The 19,398-nt window shown below is 46.4% G+C and overlaps 1 protein-coding gene across 2 annotated transcripts in view; it reads left to right on the top strand.

Moving 5' to 3' along the window:
* The window catches only part of RSRC1 (arginine and serine rich coiled-coil 1), a 137,112-nt gene that overhangs the window by 114,228 nt on the left and 3,486 nt on the right, over positions 1 to 19,398 (top strand). For both annotated transcript variants that reach the window (XM_038183709.2, XM_038183710.2), the window contains one exon: positions 18,905 to 19,011. In XM_038183709.2, coding sequence (XP_038039637.2) covers positions 18,905 to 19,011 — 107 coding nt within the window. The remainder of the gene's footprint in view (positions 1 to 18,904; positions 19,012 to 19,398) is intronic.

The raw sequence follows: 19,398 nt of genomic DNA on the forward strand, positions 1-19,398 counted from the left end.
GAAATGGGCACCGGTGCTTCTTCATTTTAGTCGTGTTCTGGCACGCCTTTACCAGCGGCATGAGATGGAGCTAACCGCTGTCCACCCGTCAGGCTCAAATTCGGAGGACTGGCTAATCCAGCAGGAAGCTTTCTCTCCTATCAGGTTCCCAGTAATTACAGGCTTATTTAGTTCCTGGTAAAGTTGTTGCTGCTGGCCCTGCACGGTTTTAGGTGTAATATTCAGGTCTCGCTGAGCATCTCGTACCTAGAGCCCCTGCTGTGCTTGACAAAAATGAAAAATAGGACATAATTACCTTCGAAAAATTTGGACTAATCAATTGCATTTCTTTCTCTGTTTGAAAGAGGTTGGAGGTGTTCACATTTAATAAACTTTTAGCTTAATGATGTTTAAAAAACAGTGAGATGGATGCTGAGCTTTTTTTCACTTCAAAGAGCATTAGGCAATCGTTACATCTGAAGGAAACGTTTGCTTTTATGTTAATTTTCTAATTATGTTATCTGGGATGCTCTGTGAGAAGGTATTAGAGACACATCGATGCTCCTGCCCGTTACACCTAAGCGGGACAAATGCCAGCGTGCACCCAAAGCAGTGTTGCCACCTCCGTGCCAGCCACTTCACCCACCCAGGACAGAGCTACGGGGCTGCAGACCCCTCTGGGAGCTGGGCTTCCTGGGCAGGGGGGGTTCAGATTAAAGCGAAGTTGGGAGCAATTTGTCTCAAGTAAAACTTGCTAACATCATAGGTTCGTGGACAACCGCAGCTTCAAAGCAGAAGGCTTACTGCTGCTGCTTGTCCTGCAAGAGTCGCACGCACTGTAGGTGTCTCAGTCCCTTTGAAGTCTCTGGTTTTTACTTTAGCTACGCCAGGAGTGTATTAGGCTCTCCGTAGAGCTCTTTAAGTAGACACTTATGTATGAAAGAGGGCTTTTTGTCTGCAGGAAGCTGAGGAATCCAGAAAACAAGTCCCAGGTTTGCAGTGATGGTGCTTCAGATCTGTGCTGCCCCGGTGCAGCCGAGCATTATAGCTCCTCTCATACTTTGGGACTATCTAATAGAGCATCCAAACCACTTGCTTATATCCATGTAATAAGATTTGGGCACGATTTAGAAATCCGTGATGATTTTCTGTAGGGAGTACACCTCAGACTGCCATGCTGTGTCTTTATTAAGATTCCCTTGTTCTGAAGAGGTTTCATAGCATGGATTTTATATGTATGTATCAATGAAGATCTGTAAAAATCTGTATGAATTGTCTAGCCTATCAAAATGGAAAAAAACAAAGAAAAACCACCTGTGTGTTCCCATACACTGCTCTCCTAGCATCTAGCAGCTCGCTGTTTGCTCCCCTCTTTTCTTGCGAGCAAAGGACCGCTCCTGAGATCGGGCTGGAAGCGGGCGTTTTGCTCTGTTCTCTAACAGCCTTCACACTGCATCTTGCAGCTTCCATCTGTCATGCGTAGGCTTTCGAGAGCTTTCTAGGAGGATTAGGTGGAGCGAGATTATATGGATATCATGTGAGCAAATTGGTTAGGAATCTAGGAACTGGGATTAATAAACTGTTCTCATGTTCCTGTGTGGTTGTGTTCTTGCGGGAGAAGTCTCCATCGTGTGATGGCTCCAGATGCTCAAAGTTCAGGTGATCTCTCTCCTGACTTGCCTGCAAGATGGTGCTTGAGATCTTTGTAATTCCCCTTCTGATCATTTAAATGGACTGGGAGTGAGCAGAACTCATCGTGTCTGCCACGGTGCTTGGGGGGGATGGAGCTGGAAGTTCCTTCAGATAATTTTGCTTCTCCTAACTTCTTCCTAAGCTATTCTTTTTAGAGTATGGGCTAATAATTCAAGAGGTTGCCAATAAGCCCTTGCAAAAGCTGTGAGTCCCCGTTGATCTCACCAGGCTGTAAAGCTGTGGTACGTTGGGGGGAGCTGTCCTTCAGTCCACTGCTTGCTCCTGAAGCTCTGAACTTTGCTGAGCAGCACCAGACTGCATGGCCAGCTTTAAATTCTTCCTCACGGACGGTCCGAATCCAGCAGTCCGGTTCCTAAGGAAAGGAAGGGTTATGTGCAGAGCAGCGAGTTTTGCAGATCAGATTTCCTCGAAGCTTTTTGGCTCTCCAGGTACTGTGCCGGGTCCGTTTGGGATGGAGGTGGCAGCCCACGTGGCGCTGCGAAGCTTTGGTGTGCTGCAGGAAGGGGAGAGCGATAACTAAACTGTGTGTTATCTCGACCCATGCATTTTTTTGCATCTTTTCTTCCTTTTCTCTCCTGTCCCACTGGGGCTGAGCGCCAGAGCTGCCGGCCGGGGCCAGCCCCCCGCAGCCATCTGCCTTCTGCGTGCGCGGCCATGGGGAGGGCTCGCTTGCCGCGCGCAGGAGACGTTCAGAAAGCAAGCGGCTATGACAGCCGATCCTATAACCACCCATCTGGGACTGATCTGTGGTTGATTATGAGATGAGAATGTGTAACCGGGAGCACACAGCTGTCTAAGGCCCCTCGCCTTAGGTGACCCCCGTACTGAGCTGTGTGGCTGTTGCACGGGGTGAATTCCCTGGCTGCTGTGCTTGGGATGGAGCATTTCTGGGCTGTGCACAGGAATATATCTCGTATCATAGCAAGGAGGACAGTGGTTTAGTAAATATCTAATGTTCCTGATCCAGGGATCTCTACCAGGTCTCTCAAAATGAAGTTACAAGCTCTGCAGAGTTAAAGCTTTGTGTGTGCTTCGAGACTTCACGCAGGACCAATTTCCCTAGGAAGAATCGCATTATCCCCGCTCGCTGACCCAGACTCGGTCAGCATCCTGACCAAACTGATGTTACTCACCTGGAGATAGACAGCTGCAGAAATAAGGCATCCTTCCCAGGTTCCAGACATCTCAATTCAGCTTTGAGCCTTGGTGATATCCATTTGGAACTGAAAAAGCCACTTGGTAAAGTATGGTAGTTTAGCTTAAAATACCTCCAGCTGGCTTTGCTGGTTCTGAGAACAAAAACCATTTTTGAAACCCTCAGCTCTCAGGGTCTCAAAGGCAATTCTGAAAATTCCAACTTAGCAGAACAGTATCTATCAGGAAGGAAAGTTTAAAAGTTTTCCATGCAATTTTCCATGAAAGTTTGGATTTACGTACAAAGGAAAATCACACTCCTTTCGATTCACGGCTATCATTCATTTCATTCAAAATCAAATTGTTCTCATTATTTATTTGGGTTTAGTTTGGGACTCTGAGATGCTCAGAGGAATTGGAGCAGGTATGTGTGATACTGAGGAAGAAATGGGAGATGGAGAAGTGGGATAGCCGGGGCCTTTTGTCTGGGCAGGGAAGGAAAGGGGCGGCTGGAGTCTGGGATAAGAAGGGGAGCGCAGTCGGTGGAAGTCAGGCGGTGCCGGGATTCGTAGCAAAGCCCAACCAGGACGGGAGGTGAAGGTGGAAGGGAGCCAACTCGCAGCAGAACCACCGACCTGCACTGGTGTGTGCTCACAGGCACGAGTGGGGTGGTGAGAGGTGGTTATATCCCTTTGTGAGGAACTCATATGCTAGAGATTGTTTTGCCTACAGGAATTTTAAAGGCTGAGAATAGAAAGGCGAAGGAGAAAAACGTTGGTTAGGGAATGAGGAACAGTGGTAAGTTACAGCGAAAGCAGGAGGAGAGCTGCTTTTCAATTTATTAATAAGCACCATGAAAACCGTCCCGTGGAAAAAGTTCTGCAGAGAATAATTCTGTGTATTTTTGATCGTTTGATTTTTCCTAAATTAGCTTCTATTGAGTAAGTGGAAAAAAAGGGAAAAACTATTTCAGGTTGATTTCTGAATACCCGCAGTGGTTTTACTTTGTGCTCAATTGACCGTAGTGCTTCCCTGCCCACCCTCCCAACCCTCTCTGGCTGAAATTCTAATAATGAAACTGTATAAATCCTGTAATGCCCAGTTGTAAAAGTCACCCTGCGTTTAGGCAGGCGCTGCCTGGTGATCCTTGCTCTGTCTGCTCATATTCAAGCACCAGCATTTGCCTCGGATATCCATCGACTCGTCACCGGAACGTGGTGAGCCACTTTCAAAGGTCTTAAAAAAAAATAGAAAGAAATCAAAATGACTGATTCTCCTGATTATTGCATCTCGTATCCAGCGTGTTGCATTTTGAAGTGCAGCTCCCCAGGCCGTGAGCGCTGTGAGCGAGGCCCCGCAGCACGACCGTGCCCGGCGCGAGGGAAGCGCGGAGCGGCAGCGGGTTCGTCCCCCGCCCCATCGCGAGGGTGTCCTAACATTACTCTTATTGTAATTTTATTGCCAAATCAGGTGTGAGATTAGATGTTGGATGTTACATGTAATCTGCTCAGAAATCAAATTATTTGACCTCCAAGCCCACCAGTCCACCCTCCTGCTGGTTTGCTGTTAAATATGCAGCGTTTTCCTGTCATGAATACAAATAGAGGACAAATTAGAATCTACAGACAGCTGACCTGAGCTCCAGATTAGAGACTAGGGGCTTGTGCTGTTTTAAATGTTTTAATTACCATAGTCCCTATAGCCAGTTGAAGGACACACACAAAAATCATTTTTTTTTTTTGTGCGACAAAAAAGCAAAGAAAGAAAGCAAAAGGCTCCCTCCTTCTCATTTGAATTTTTCAGTTTGATTACATTTGCACTTCCATTGGCTCTATGCTAATTTGCTGCATGAAATTAGGTCTATTAATAAAGAATGCGCTAGTTTAGCAAGAGTGTTTTCAATGGAGGTCTTTTTCCACTTTGTTTTTGTTTACTTGCTTCCGTTTGGGGCTGCCTGAAGATGACATCAGAATCTGGAGGGAATTTTCCTGCCAACCTTGATTTTAACTCCAGGCCTGGCAAGGCAAATCCAGAGGAGCTGAAATGTGGAACAGCAGCCCTGGAGATAATGCATGCAGCGTGCTGCGAAATGAAAACGTGTGTCCCTCCAACAGTCACCCAAAAATGTTGCACTGCATTACTGCAAGGTTTTTGGATCGTTTGTCTTGGCGTATCACGCATAATAATCTTTTTTTTTTTTTTTTTAATTTAAATACAAGTTGTCTTGAAACGTGTCCTGCAGTTGCACGGAGAGGCAGCACCGGGGACCCTGCGAGGCAGCCGCCGCTCCCAGCAGCACGCTGCCCGTAGCAGGGAGGCACAGATGGAAGGGTTGTGCTGGATAACAAGGCGAAGAAGTTTTTTAGAATGCAACTAAATAAGGTTGGTTCTGTTAAACCCAATCAATAAATAAATCAATGTGGCTGTGGTGCTTGCACCGGGCGGATATTATCCCCATGCCTTCATTCTTGGATTTGCATTTTTTGTTTCTCATGTGTGTTGGCCCAACGCTGAATTGATTAGTTATGCCTAGCTAGTAAGCACTGAAACATTTTTATATACTCCAGGGAAATAAATTTGGCAGAAAATCAGCATGAGTAGATTTAATTATCACTCTGAGACCTTTCCCTTTTCTGGCTTAGTGATCCTGAAACTCTGTGTGTTTCACTGAAATCTGTGTGGACGCTAAGCTTCGCTTCCCAATTTGTTCCTCCACGCAATGATAAGCCAAGCAATTACTGGTTTATTGATTTTTCATCATGGCAAATTTAAAGTTGATTTTTTCCTGAAAAGGCAGGGGTGATTAAGTGTTTCCCCTCGGTTTAGTACAAGAGAGCTATGTGGCAGAATCTAATATCCTGAGGTCAACCTCTGCAGGCAGATAATACGGTGTCTTGGCCACGTGTTAAGGAGAGAAATCAGGGCTACAAATGTGATAGGATATATGTGGAGACAGTTTAATTTGCTCCATTTATATGAACAAGTCATGTGGCACATGCTTGGAAAACATCATTTTGAATAGGCTTGGAAATGAAGCCCACGTGGGTAGGAGGAATGAGGAAATGCAAAGAAGAGGCGCATTAAAGCACTTCGTGTTAGAAGAAAATTGACTTTTGAACAGAAATAAAACAAAACTTCAATGCTTAATTCAAAGATTTTACTGAAATTTTTGTGTTACTGTGGTGTCACCCATGCTGCAGGTTCACCCTCGCAGTAAAAAATAAGTCAAACTGTTCAAGTCCGAAAAAGATGGGGTTTGTATCTGAAGGATTCTCGTAGCAACCCTGGTATGGAATGGCACCGAGCATTGTATGGCTTTCTTGGAACATGTGGATTAACGGGATTTAAATCAGAACGGGGAAATTGTGCTTCACCCAACAGATGTAATGCGTTGCCCTAGCCTAAATGGGCTTGTAAAGCAGTGCTTCATGGATTGGGATAAACGTGTGTTTGTCTCTGCATGCACTAGGATGGTTTAAAATAACTTTCCTCCTATCTTTGTATTCTAGATTGAGTAAGTATCTAAATGCAATTCAGAGTATTTTAAAAAGAAGGCGAACTTGTACTTAAGGAGGTGTTTTGATCAGTTTGGAAGAACCTCACCACGTCCCAACTGTCTTCTGGCATTTGACTCAGAGCTGTGGAGGACAGCATCAGGAGCAGGTTGCAGTGAAGGCATGGTAGAGAAAAGTAGTAGAAGTCTAACAAATCTGAGTAAAATGGATGAAATGCGGTTTATATAAATGCGATGGACCCCAGCTATAGTATCTGAATCCAGATTTGCAGTGCCTGTATTTGGTTTGCCTGAAGCTTTATCATCGAAACAGCCTGGATTCGCGTCCTGAACCAACCCCATCCCTCCCATAGCCTCAGACTGCGCTTTTGATGGGGAAGTCTCGTGCTCAGCCAGTCTCAGTAGTAGTGCTAGAAATCCAGGAGTGCCTACGCACAACTCGCTTTTTACTAGGTGGTGTGAATGGAGTGCTCTTTGACTAGGTAGGACAGTTTAATTACACACTGAAAGCATCAGAACATTTCCTTCTGCTGTGCCTTCTGTGTGCGCGTGCTGCCTGGTATCTCACCAGCGTGATGCAATTAGCGCTATCCTTTCAGCTCCCACCGGCTTGCCCAACCTTTCAGTGGCAACAAACTGAGAGCAGAATTTCCCACCCAAACTCCTCCATCGAAAGCTCGATCCGCAGGGAGTGCTCCCCTCTGCCTGCTCTGCCTGACGCCTGGGCTGCATTCACCCAGCGCCTCCACCCAAACGGGCACCGCACAGGCTGAGGACATAAAGCCCACGTGGATTCTCAGGGATGTGGGGACACAAAGGAAAAATTGCTGTGTGCAAGAAAGGCTGGAGCACTGAACTTTTAGATTATTTAATTTTAAATTCTGTACATATTCCAAACTACAAGCTCTGATTTTTGTACTCCCTTTTAACCTGTTGGACAAGAGCTTTTGCAGAACGAATCTAACCAGTAGTGTAGGGTGTCCATGACAAAACCATGCACGGCACACACCATTTTACTTAACACTTCCCTCAGTATGAGTTGAAGGGCTGTACCTTGGTATAATTGATATGAAAAACACCGGCTGAACCTGCTACAAAAGGATTTGATTGCATGAGGTCAGGCCACATAGCTGCAATAAGTTAAAGAGCTTTACTCAATGATACGGGAATATATTGGGATGCCCTTAAGTTCGTTAGTTATTGCCTTAGGCCATAGCTTGCGTTCAGTAAATTTTCTCCAAGTTCATTGTTCTGGCAACGACCTGAACTCAGTCTGTTGAGTCTCCAAATTATTTAGTGTTGATATCGTGAAAGAAATGCAGTGCCTGCTTCCATCCATATGCCAAAATGCTCCGTGGTCGTCGCCCCGCGCTGGGTGCCTCGGGCTGGGAGGTGCGCCCGTCTGCGAGGAACTCTTGGACTTCTTCACACCGAGTAACTGCAGGAGAGCGCAGGGTGAGATTTTGCAAAACGAGCAATTGAAACGCTTGCAAACATTCAGTTTTATTCCCACAGCGAAATTTCGCCCTGTCTTATCACGGTTGTAATTTCAAGTCTTTCCAGATTTGCCTTCGTAATGGCAGATTTTGAGCAAAGTGCAGGGCTCTGCAGCTCCACCCTTGGCGTCCCCTGGGTGCGGATGCTGCTTCATTAGGCTGACACAAACACCTGGTGTTGTGCTGCCGGTCTCTGGAGGCTGTTTCAGCATCTGGCACACACTGTGATCTTTTTTCATGTGTTTAATCTTTTTATTGACGTTTTATAATTAAAAGTAAGCAGAAACAAATCAAGGATAATATAAAAAAATGTGAAGTTTTGTGCAGTCGCGGTGGCAAAGGACAGCGTATTAGGAAAAGCCTCTAAATAGCAGTTAAAAATGCGAAGGATAAAATTGCCGTGTGAACCTTGGCGTCCTCATCGGCCGTCTTCCCCAGCACAGCTGATCACCAGCCCTGGGGTCGATGCACCCCTGAAGATAATGGCTTCTTCGCTAATCAATCCCGGGGTTTTTATTAAAGCTTCTGTAATTAATAACCACTTTGGAATGCGTTTCTTAAATTTGGGGCTGCTCTGTGCCTGTCCTTCTCGCAGAAGATGGTGGCCTCCTGCAGCTTCCCATCCTGTGCCCCCTTGGCCATGCACCCCGCAGATCCCCCAGCATCTGTGGGGTCTCTCCCTGCCCCATCCCGAGCACATGGGGGACCATTTCTTTCATGTGTTTGTTCATTTTGGGAAGGGGGAACAAGGCAGAAAGAGAAAACTGATCCTGAAACCCTGCGTGCTGCAGATGTCGTGCTTGCTGGAGAAAGCCTGGGCTTATTTACCTCTGCCTTTTGCTGCTTTTATGAGGCTGCCACTCGCGGTGGCTGTTCAGAGCTGGTTTAGCAGCCCTCCAGCTGCGGGCTGTCCGCACAAAATACTGTTTTGGAGATGAAGCTCTAAAGGGAATAAAGCAAATACCATAGGTGGGGTGGCAGTTTGTCAAGAAACCCGCACGGTGTTCAGTGCTGCTTTCTGGTTCAGGTGGTGCAGAAGTGAGAAGCGCTCCAGTACGGGGCTGCGTTGATCAGGAGCCGTCCCCAGCAGCTTCCCAGCAAGCTCCTCAGCCGATGGCCCATCAGTCCTAAAAGTGTCTCAGACGCCTTTCACCCACTTGCTGTCTGGGTTTGTGTAAAAAATGTGAGCCAGAAGGGGAGTTTCAGAAGCAGCAAACGGGGTGGTGTCGATGTGGGGTAGCCCTTGCCTGTAGATGCTCCCCGCATGCTCGCTGCGGTTCATTACCCACCCAGAAGGTGGGCTGCCTGTGTATTGTTCGTGCATGCTTTGACTCCACAGAACTAAGTTTTTGAGGGAAAACTTATTTACAAAATATTACCCTTATTTAGATTTATTTAACTTAAAAGTGCTCTGACCATCAGCAGGACTTGGCGATAGTTCGCTCGATTTTAGAAGTTTGGTGGCAGTGATTCCAGAAATGGCAAAGGAAGTGGCACAGAAACATAAATTGTTATCATTGGGGTGATTTAGTGTTCCTCAGCACTAGGTTGTGCTGGGCGGCTTGCGGAGCCATGAGCCAAAAGTCTCAGGAGCCAAAGTCTCTGTGCAAGAAAACAGGACTCTGGGCAATGGGGCTGCACGCACGGCAGCTCCCACACATCTTCCCCTTGCCTAACTCAGGTGAATGCCCAAATTCAGCAAGCTCCTTTTAAAATTGCCCTAAAACTATGGGTTTTAAATAGCACCGTGGCCTTTTGTGAAAAACATCAAAGCTGATGGATTTACACAACTGTGGTCTGATTCTAGGGAAGGGCAGGAGCACGGATCCTGCTCACGGAGCGCGCACGGCTCTCGAGCATCCGTCAGGCTTGTGCCTACCTGCAGGCAACGCCACTTGGTGGAGGGAGCTGACGCTGCTTGAAATATTGCCGCGCTTTTTCAGGGTTATGAAGGTACATTCGTCACCTGGGAAAGAGGAATGGTTTATTTTAATCCTCGAGTTTGCATATGAATAGTCGGAGATTTGGCTTTATTGCGCGCATTAGCTGAAAACCCATGGAGCAGAAAAGCAACGCACAGAGCCTGTGGAGAGTTACAGGGAAATTGCAGGGCGCCCTTATTGGAAGGAAAAGTAGATTAAAAATAACTACTTCCCTTATATCATCTGTGGAAGTGTCTTGTTTTGCTCCTGTATTAAAATACAAAGCGGCATTTATCCCTTTCCGTACACAGTTATGGAGGGAAGAAATCAGATAAATTCTCCTTTGGAATGAAGCCCATTAATACAGGGGATGCTTTAAAAGAGACAGAATAGCAACAAGGTGAGCAGAAATATTAAAAATATTTTGCAGCTGGTATTTGAAACGTTTTATTTTAGCGAGGACTGTGGGTATAATTAAACTTTCATTATCACACCCGGGAGGATCAGGCCCTACGTAGGGAGGTAACGCAGGTTCAAAGCTAAAACCTCACCTGACAAAGTTATTTTCCCTTCCCTCCTGTCCCCCAAAATAGAAATGCTGCTTACAATGGGCACGTACTGTATCATCAGCATCATGTTAAAAACCACCTCTTTCAAATCCTTTCAGAGGCGAGCTTTAGGTTAACCAGTGCTGGGAAGGTGCTGGGAGGGGGGCACACGTGCACAGTTGCAGGGGCCAGCAAATATTCCCTTTTAACTGCTTCTATTCTAAAAATGGGAATGCAGACAGACTCACCTTCTGTCTCACCGGGCAATTTATGACTTTTTTTTACAAATTAAAAGTCTTGAAATTGTCTTCAAAATTTAAGACAGACGACAAATAAACACTGCGCCTCGATTTCATTGATGTTGTGTATTTTACTGTCGCTTTCGTGGCCTTTCTTTGTGCTAAAGGATAAGTCTGAGACAAGCATCAGTTAAGGTAATGGGATTGTAAAGCAATCACGTAATTAGTTATCTGACTTCAATCATCTTAGAAAAATTTATAGCTACGTATGGAAAAGCTGCGTCCGAAAGAGAAAATAAACAAGGGCAGAGATGGAGTGTGGGGGAGCCCTGGCAAAAACCCCGGGTAGTTCCCGTCCTGCCGAGCCTAAAGGGCTGCCCCAGGCCCCGCAGAAGTCCTCACGGTGCGGACTGCAGTGGGGTGTCTCCCAAAAAGCAAAATGGTCGGTGGGACGTGAGGGCACCAGTGCCGTCATCTCCCCCTCCTCTGGGTCATGCATTTGTTTTATTAACAGAGAGAGAAAATCCTGCTGAAGAGGAAGCTTAAGCGTGTATTTGTTGCTGCTTTTTAGATCCCAGCATTATTTAAAAACAAATAAATAAAGCTCAGAGGTAGGCGGGGGGGTGGTGAGCTGTTGGTTTCCAGCTGGTAGCAGCCAGCAGCAGCCAGGGGCCGGGTCAGTGCCGTGGCACCATGCACGTGGCTCGTCCCTGCATCGTTCAGAGAGGTTGGTCCTGCAGCAGGCCCTTCCGAGGAGCTGGCATCTCGAGAGCGCTGCCCCATGGCACTGCAGTCCCTGCCTTGGGGTGCCAAGAGATCAGCATGCTTCTGGGACCTTCCCCCTAGTTACTTATTTCCCCACGCAAGAATTCTCCAGCCATGTAAGGCGTCCCAATTCATCCGTTAAATATTTCTCTTAAATCCTGAGGTTTGGTCTTTAAATTTCCATTAATTTGCACTGTTTGGTCTGTTGAGGTTTTCATTTGTCAAAATTGTTAGCTCTCGGGTATTAGTTACGCAAATATTGATGTGCAGCTTTGGCCTGTTGGCTATCAATTGAAATCAGAAAATCAATGGACTTAATAGCTGCTCATTACACAGTTGATGCATTTGCAGGGCTGAGCCGGGTATCGTCAGCGACCAATCAATTCAGTCAGAAACTATTACACGATCCCGGCCAGAAACATTTTCATGGTGTTTTGGTGTGTTTAGAGTTGACCTTAGCAAAATAACCCCCCTGTGGGGTCCTGGGGGGCAGCACGGGGGTGCCGGCAAGGGAACCCCAGGGACCCACAGCGGGGAGAAGGCAAAGGCAGGAACATTATTTCGGTCTCATGTTTATGGTCGTGCATGGCAGCGCTGCCTTGGCTGCCTGTTCCAAGTAGCACAGTGCGTGGCGGGGGGCCTCGGGGGCTCCAGGTTCCCGTGCCAGAGGACACGCGTTCCTTCTTGCTTTGCACCCTCGGGAAATCACAGCGGAAAAATTGTCGGCGTGTTAAAGGGATGATTCCTAAAAGTTGGGGGTTGTGTAAGATCGTGCCACCATCCTGGCAACGTAGATGTAAGGAGGGCACGTGGTGATTAAACCTTGTGAAATAGTGGAAAAGGAGGAGTCAGGTGTATCAGCCACATAGCAGAGCCGTGCTCTAACTTGCTGTCAGAATGTGGCCTTAGACAAGTAATGACGATGTTGTTCCACCAAGGAATGGCCCTGTGGATTTTAAACAAATTACTTATTTGCAGCCAGAAAAAAAACGTGGCTTTGTGATTTGAAGTGCAGTCCTGCAGAAACACACGCGTTTGGTCAAAATTCCCATGCAAGTCAACACGCCGAATTTAACAGAAATCACCAGTTCAAAGCACCAAGCATCTACGTATCTGGTAGTTATTATTTTTAGGTCTGTACCACTGTTCTCCAAAACAATTGCTAGAAAGTCGTGCCATTCATTTTAAGCAGGTATTTTTCCCAACTGGAAATAGCTTATTAAGGGTTATATAAAGGAATAGGTTATTAAAGTCAAAGAGAAAACCCAGACACTCGGTAAACACGCAGGATGAGTGAAGTACAGACGAAATTAATGACATTGAAGATGACATCCATAATTATAACAGAAAGGTCAGGGTAGGTGGCAGTTTTCCCAAGTATATAGAGTGTCAGAAAAATCCCCCAAGTATATATTTTAATTGAGTTATGTTTTCTTTCCTTCACGTTGAGGCATTAAGGTTTTACCCCATTGCTGGCTCTGTGCTCCTAGAATTTACCATGGCAAAATTCCCAGATCTGCGTTTTGACAGTAAAACCACATCATGCGTAGGCTCCTTCCAGGAATGAAATACAACTTTGTATTTGCCTCCAAATCATCGCCGTCATTTTTTGGTTTTAACCAAAATAGATTTAATACACAGGAAAACAGCTTTGACAAGAGCAAAGATGAATCGGACGCTATTTAAGACGTGTGAGAAACCTGTGAGAAGTGTAAGGAGCCAGCAGCCGTGACACAAACAGAAAACTACGGCAAAGAGCGAACGAACTGTGAGGAGATGGCGCATGGCGAGGAGCCGGGTTGCTCTCAGAGGCGCCGTGAGCCCCGCGCAGAGCAGCAGCCCCTGTCCTCTGCTCCGCTCCAACGTCGTGCCCAGGTCCAGCACCTCTGGCAGGGCTGGAGGATGGAAACCCTTGCGGCAGCAGCCGGCCACACACTGTCCCCTTGAAGAGTTACGCTTAGTGAAAAGGAGAACAGAACAGAAAAACAGCACGGTGCAGCCAGCCGCTTGGGCTTGGTTTTCCTGGACAGAGCCTGGCGTGAAGTTTTTGCACCAACAGAAGCAGAAAGCGGGAGGAGCTGGAGGGACGGGACACCCCGCCTCAAGCAGCGCCAAGGCCTTGTCCAAAGGGAAGGGAGCCCTCAGGGGCTGCCAGCACGTGGGGAACACTGCCTCACTGCACTGACTCCCCAGAGGAGGCAGGTAGTTGAACTGTTTTCCAATAGCAATTGTAAGAAAGTGTTTTTTTTTCATTTTCTTTAGCCTTTGATTTCCCACCAGCCACCGTCCCACGTGCGCTTTTCTGTTCTCACCGTGTCGAGGAGAAAGCGCTCAGGGCACGTGCACACAGCTAACACACACCTCTGCGAGCACACGGAGGAAAAAAAAAAAAAAAAAAAAAAAACACAAAATTAAGCATTATGACTTTTAAGTCCATAATTGCAAATTATCCACTGGATTTCTCCCTCAGTCAGTGTTGCTTCCTCTTGGACAGTTTAGTTAGTAGGAACTGTTAATTATTGTATAGGCTCGTTACTCAACAGGCAGATCTGTACTTTATTTTACTGCAGCTATTCAAACCCCATCTTAAAAACAGCATCAGGAGTTTGTTCACGGGCTGTGCTGGGGGCTCACCACCACAGGATCGGCGTGTTCAAGCTGTTGATGTTTCATCTTGCCACAGTCCCGCAAGGTGAGCGCGCGTTATTCCTTCAGGGATGTTAAAAAGAGAGCAGAGACAGCAGCATGGCAGGGCTTCGGGTTTGGAGAGCTTTAAAGGCAGAGCACGCCATCAGTCCTCACCGTCATCTGCAGCAGCTGCATTTTGAGTAAAGTCTGGGGGGTTAAATTGTGGGTGTGCTTTGGATGTGACTGTGCGAAGCTGGGTACAGGAGCTGGGAAAAGGTTAAGCCCAGCGCAGTGCTCGGGCAGAAAAGTAAGACATCTCGGTACAGCAGGAGCAAACGGGATCATTCCAAGTGTACTGGTTTGCCTAAACAAAGGTGGATTTTGGCTAGGAGGACAAAGGCATTCTCGGCATGAGGCTGATGGGTCGAGGAAGCATGTTCGAGTCTCTGGGCATGGAGCCTTTTTCCCAAAAAAAAAAAAAAAAAAAGGCACGAGTTAAGGAGCCTGTGAAGTTAGGGGAGACCGCTTCTTGGTTAAATTCATCAGGAATTGGATCCGTTTGTATGAACCACAGCCCCTTGCGTGGAGTCTCTTATCCTCAGTTAAAAGATGTTGTTTTGCTGATCTCCATGACTGTGCCAATGTTACATGTGGACTTACCCATGTCAAACATATTTATTTGGACGAGCAGAATGAATCCATGGGATAAGTGTGAGACTTAGCTGAGAAGGCATTTTCTTGTTTGTGCTGGCTAATGGGTGGGATTTGGAATACATGTGCCTAGCACCAGTCAAATATGACATGTTTAGGTGGTATGAACGGCATTGTTTCATGTACCAGCTAAAGGCCTGGCCCAGTGAAGAGCAGGAAAAGTAATTTTAGAAAAAAATACGATTTTTGCTCAGCTGTTTTTCATTTAGCCACTTAAATTGTGTTCGGTGTTTGAGGGTAACCAGAGGTGGTTCTTGCTACTGTGCATTTCCCCTGTTGTGTTACTGAGAATCAATATATGGACTGGAATAAAAGCATGGAAGTTACTGCTATTGACACCAGCAGCACCGTGGCACCGTGTGTCAACGCGCAGTGCTGGGGAATTGTTCAAACCCACATATTTCATAGCTCCTCTTGGAAAGCCTCCGCTCACGGTACCGCACGCTGCAACGTGCAGGAGAAAGAAATCGTGGGGCGTGTGCAGTCGCCCGTCCTCAGCTTCCAGCACGGCTTGCTGAAGAGCAGACAAAGAAAGGTCCACGAAAAACACTGTGAGGGTGCACGGGTCCAGCGCTGCTGCCCACGTCCCGGTGCTCGTCCCGTTCCCAGCAGGTCTCTCACGCACCCATCTCCTCCCGCGTGCCCAGCGCACGGGGCCAGAACGGGACCGGCTTCGATCCTGCCAGTTCTGTGCGGCTGCATCCCCGCCTGCGATGGGGCACGGCCGGGTGTGGAAATACTTTTATTTATCCGAAGGTGTCCGAGAGACGCGTGTAAGCTCAATATAGACAAATTGCTACACATTAAATGTATAGGCAATAGATGCACTCGTTAGTTTGTACATACAATCCAGAGGTTATTGGGGATACAGATATATAAAAGATAGAAGAACCCAGTAATTGCCTTTAAGATCAGAGCACAAAGCATTACCTTGGATTTTACAAGGCCAGCGAGCAACAAAAGAGCAGTAATTTATGAGCTCAGCGTAAAAGAATAGCATAATTGCATTAAAAATTAATGCTAATGAACACTAAAATGGGGAAGGTGGTTATGATGAAAGTTTGTATTCATCTTCCCTGGTTTGAATGATGGCTGGTGGCTTGATTAATGGCTTAATTTCTATCAATTAGCGGGGAAAAATCTCCTACGAGACAAGGGTAAATTGAGCATTGAATTACATATCTTGCTTTTGTGTGCGGAGAAAAAAGAGCAGCGGATCCCTGCTATTAGCCACGGTGACAAATGCGGCGTGCCCGGCGACGTCGGCAGGCCCAGCGCAGGCAGCAGCGCGGGGCTGGGCTCGCACCAGCACGGCTCGAAGCATCCACCACGCTCAGCGCCGTGTCCTAGCGCTCTGCGAGCCCGCTTTGCCTTCCTCCTCCGCCTGTAAATGTCCTCGAAGGCTGCGGGGTGTGAGTGGACGCGGGGAATGGCACGCGTGGAAAACCCGCAGAGGTGAATTTGGCGCGGGTGCAGGAAGGCGGCTGCTCGTAGCTGCCCCTGCTGCATTTCAGAGCTCAGCAGCTGAACTTTCCCCATTTGATTTGATTTGAGCCCCGATATTTCTGTTCTGCTAAGGAAAGGATGCCACTGTGCGGACTTGTTTTAAAATACCACAAAGGGTGGGTGATGTGACTGTAGTATAGTTAAGCAGTGGATTGCAGGTGTGAGAGTACTTAGAGCTGAATTACAGCTGAAGCAGTGCGTGCGCAGTACAATCAGGATTCTGCGGTATCACCTCATGGTAACCACCCAGAGTAACGCCAGGTGAAGGGGAAAATAATTTCCTTTTCAAGCCGGTTTGTCTGTTTGTGTTTTCTTTTCATCCTCAGCTCATAAACAAAAGAGCAGAACAGACAGCAATTTGTTCTGTATTTCCAAAGATTTCCCTTAATTTTAGCGGGTCGGTTCAATTAGCCAAGTATACCCCTTTAAATGTAATTAGCTAAATATGAAGAAATGTATTCTGAGGAACATCTTAGGTTTATTTTGACATTGCCTTGATTCTTAAGGAGTTTTCTTCAAGCAGCTTAGGAAGAGGGATCGGTTCATTTTGCCAGTCAGGGCTATAGATTAGCAATGAATCCAGTGAACATTACAACTTTGCATCTAAATGCCATACAAGAAATATATAAAATAGATTTTTATTTGATTTAAAACAGTTTAATGGGCCACTCACAAGGTGCTACCCACTTAATGCTTCTGCTCCGATACCTGTTAAATTCATAGCAGGATTCAGCAGCGGTTTTGTCTTTAGGAATAAGCAAACAAACGGGAACGTGTCAGGCGGGGCTTGCAGGCGAGTTGCTTCTTCCTTTATCTGATTCCCCGGTGCTTCTAATTACTGCGTGTGTGAAATTTGGGGATAGCATCTCAGGCATCCATCTGACAGAGGTATACGTTTCGTTTCTAAAGGGACATTGCAAATTACTGCTAACACGGACCAACCGTGGCTCGGGCAACCAGGGCCCAGGGATCCACAGATTACTCCAAAATTAGTTTAGGCGAAGGCTCCCTGGCAGAGTTGGCTTCATGGTGGGAGGCAAAAAGAGCAACAACGGCCACTGGTACCCGCGTGGCGCTGGGCAGGGCCGGCCGCTGCCCCCGCTGCTCGCGGTGCAGTGCGGTGCTGTGCGCGGCGTGCTGTCAGCGGGCCCCGGCTGCTGCCATTGATCATTGTTCTTGCTGCTGCTGGAATGGCCTATTTATAAAAAATGGCCTCAACAATCCCTAACGCGATATTTAGCTTGTTTTTTTCACGGTAACACAGTAAAAAGACTTGCTGGGCAATGAGTTAGTATTGATTTTTTTTTTTTTTTGTCTGTAGCCTCTTAGCTTTCTGACTCCATTATTTTTGATTTTACTATGAAATACATATCCTTCCCACTGACATCTGACAAACAACATATGGAAGTCATTTTATCTACCAATAATGCGTTTGTCAAAAATATCATGCGCTAATGGGTTCTGCTTCCTCCAGTCCATTTTCCCCAAGTTAATGTCACTGATGTAATTCTAAACATTTAGTGATTTTTGCCCCCTTAATAATTTGTCATTCCTATAGGTTTGGGTAAGATTCGCATAGGATACTGTAGCAGGCTGGGAACTGGCCATAGGGTGTGCGTTACAGAGAGCTGAGCAACTGGTTTTAAGTCCACATTCACCAGCTTATCTCTGATCCTCAGTCTCAGTCCTGTGGCTACCAGGACGCTCACCCTTCCTTTCGTACCCTCAAACCAAGAGCTCAAGGAACTACAATTTCCTCTCTCTAGAAGGGCATTGGTATATTTAGTTTTGTACTTCCCATGGGATCTTTAGAAGTCTTTTAGAAAAGAAGTCCTTAGCGCCAAGCCAGCAGAACTTTTAAACGCAAGCTTAATTGTAAGCAAGCAATTTTTTCCTTTTTAACCCCAAAGAATTACACTTAAGTACGAACTCAAGCTTTGCTGTAGCGCAGCTGCTGGCCTGAGCATTGCCAAAGCTGGAGCTTTCTGGAGGCTTCTTGCAATTTATATCTCTTTTATCTGCCTCATCCATGCTCTAGTGCTCTTCACAGAGCCTGCCCCAGCATACGGGTGCAGAAAGCATGTTCAGAGGTAAATAAGCTGGAGATAAACTGGTTAATGTTGTAAGTGGGAGCATGCAGTTAGAAGAGTGAATTCAAGACTTGCTTGTCACTGCAGTTAGGCACAGAAGTTGGTAACAAAGATTAACTGCGCTCTGAAGAAGCAGAAAATGAAACCGGCAGTAAAGCAAACACTTTTTTGTAGGCTGTACTTCAATGACCAAGCCCTACAGAAGTAATGACGTAGCTTGTCCTCAGAACTGGGGTGGGGGCACGTCTCTGGGCATCCACAGCCAAAGCAAAATTCACCTCGGTACAAGGAGAAGTGGTTTTACTACTGCACGCAGACTGGACTCCACTGGGTTGGTTGTTCTGGCCACGAACCCTTACCTTCTCTGGGAAATTCCCGTGCCATAAATCTGGCAGTTGTCCTGCAAGGACTTCTCCAGCGAATTCTTAAGTTAGCATCTGGAATGGTGGCATGCCTTCAACGGTGACAGCCCACTCGCTGTTGTTATTTTTACTAAAGGAGAATGATTTTTTGTGTCACAGAATACTTTGGGCTGCATTGCAAGTTTTGTTTTTTTCCTGGCATGCACTGCAGTAAGATATATTCAAGACATTGCTTAGACACAGCTTTTATCAGAGGCTTACAGTAATGTGTACTGACATTGCACCTTCTTTTTGTAGACCAAGCCACCCTAGTAGAGCAAGTGAAACGAGTGAAAGAAATTGAAGCTATTGAAAGTGACTCCTTTGTTCCACAGACATTCAGATCCAGTAAAGAAGTCAAAAAGGTAAGTTTTCAATATCCTTTCTTGGTGCGTAATCCTTTCAGAGTCAGGTGGATTCTACGCTGTGAATACAGTTTCCATTGATGAAAGAGCATCGATGTTGACAACCCTAAATCCCACCACTGGAGTCAGAGTTTGGACTGCGACTCTCTGGTGTTCTTGTGTGGTGTGCAAGGAAGAACACGTTTAAGTGTGTAACAGTTCCAGCGAAACCCACTGCTTTGATAGTACATTGTAACTAAGCTGCGCAACTCCAGTTTTTAAAAATCATTTTTAAATCATAACAAGTCATTAAGATTTTTTTAAGGAAAAGCAGAAGGATTAAAATCCAAAAGTAATCAGACACTTACATTGCAATTAAGGGTAGAGATCAGTGCTTTTAATTCTGCT

The sequence above is a fragment of the Anas platyrhynchos genome, chromosome 9, assembly GCF_047663525.1.
Source record: "Anas platyrhynchos isolate ZD024472 breed Pekin duck chromosome 9, IASCAAS_PekinDuck_T2T, whole genome shotgun sequence".
Classification (NCBI taxonomy): Eukaryota; Metazoa; Chordata; class Aves; order Anseriformes; family Anatidae; genus Anas; species Anas platyrhynchos.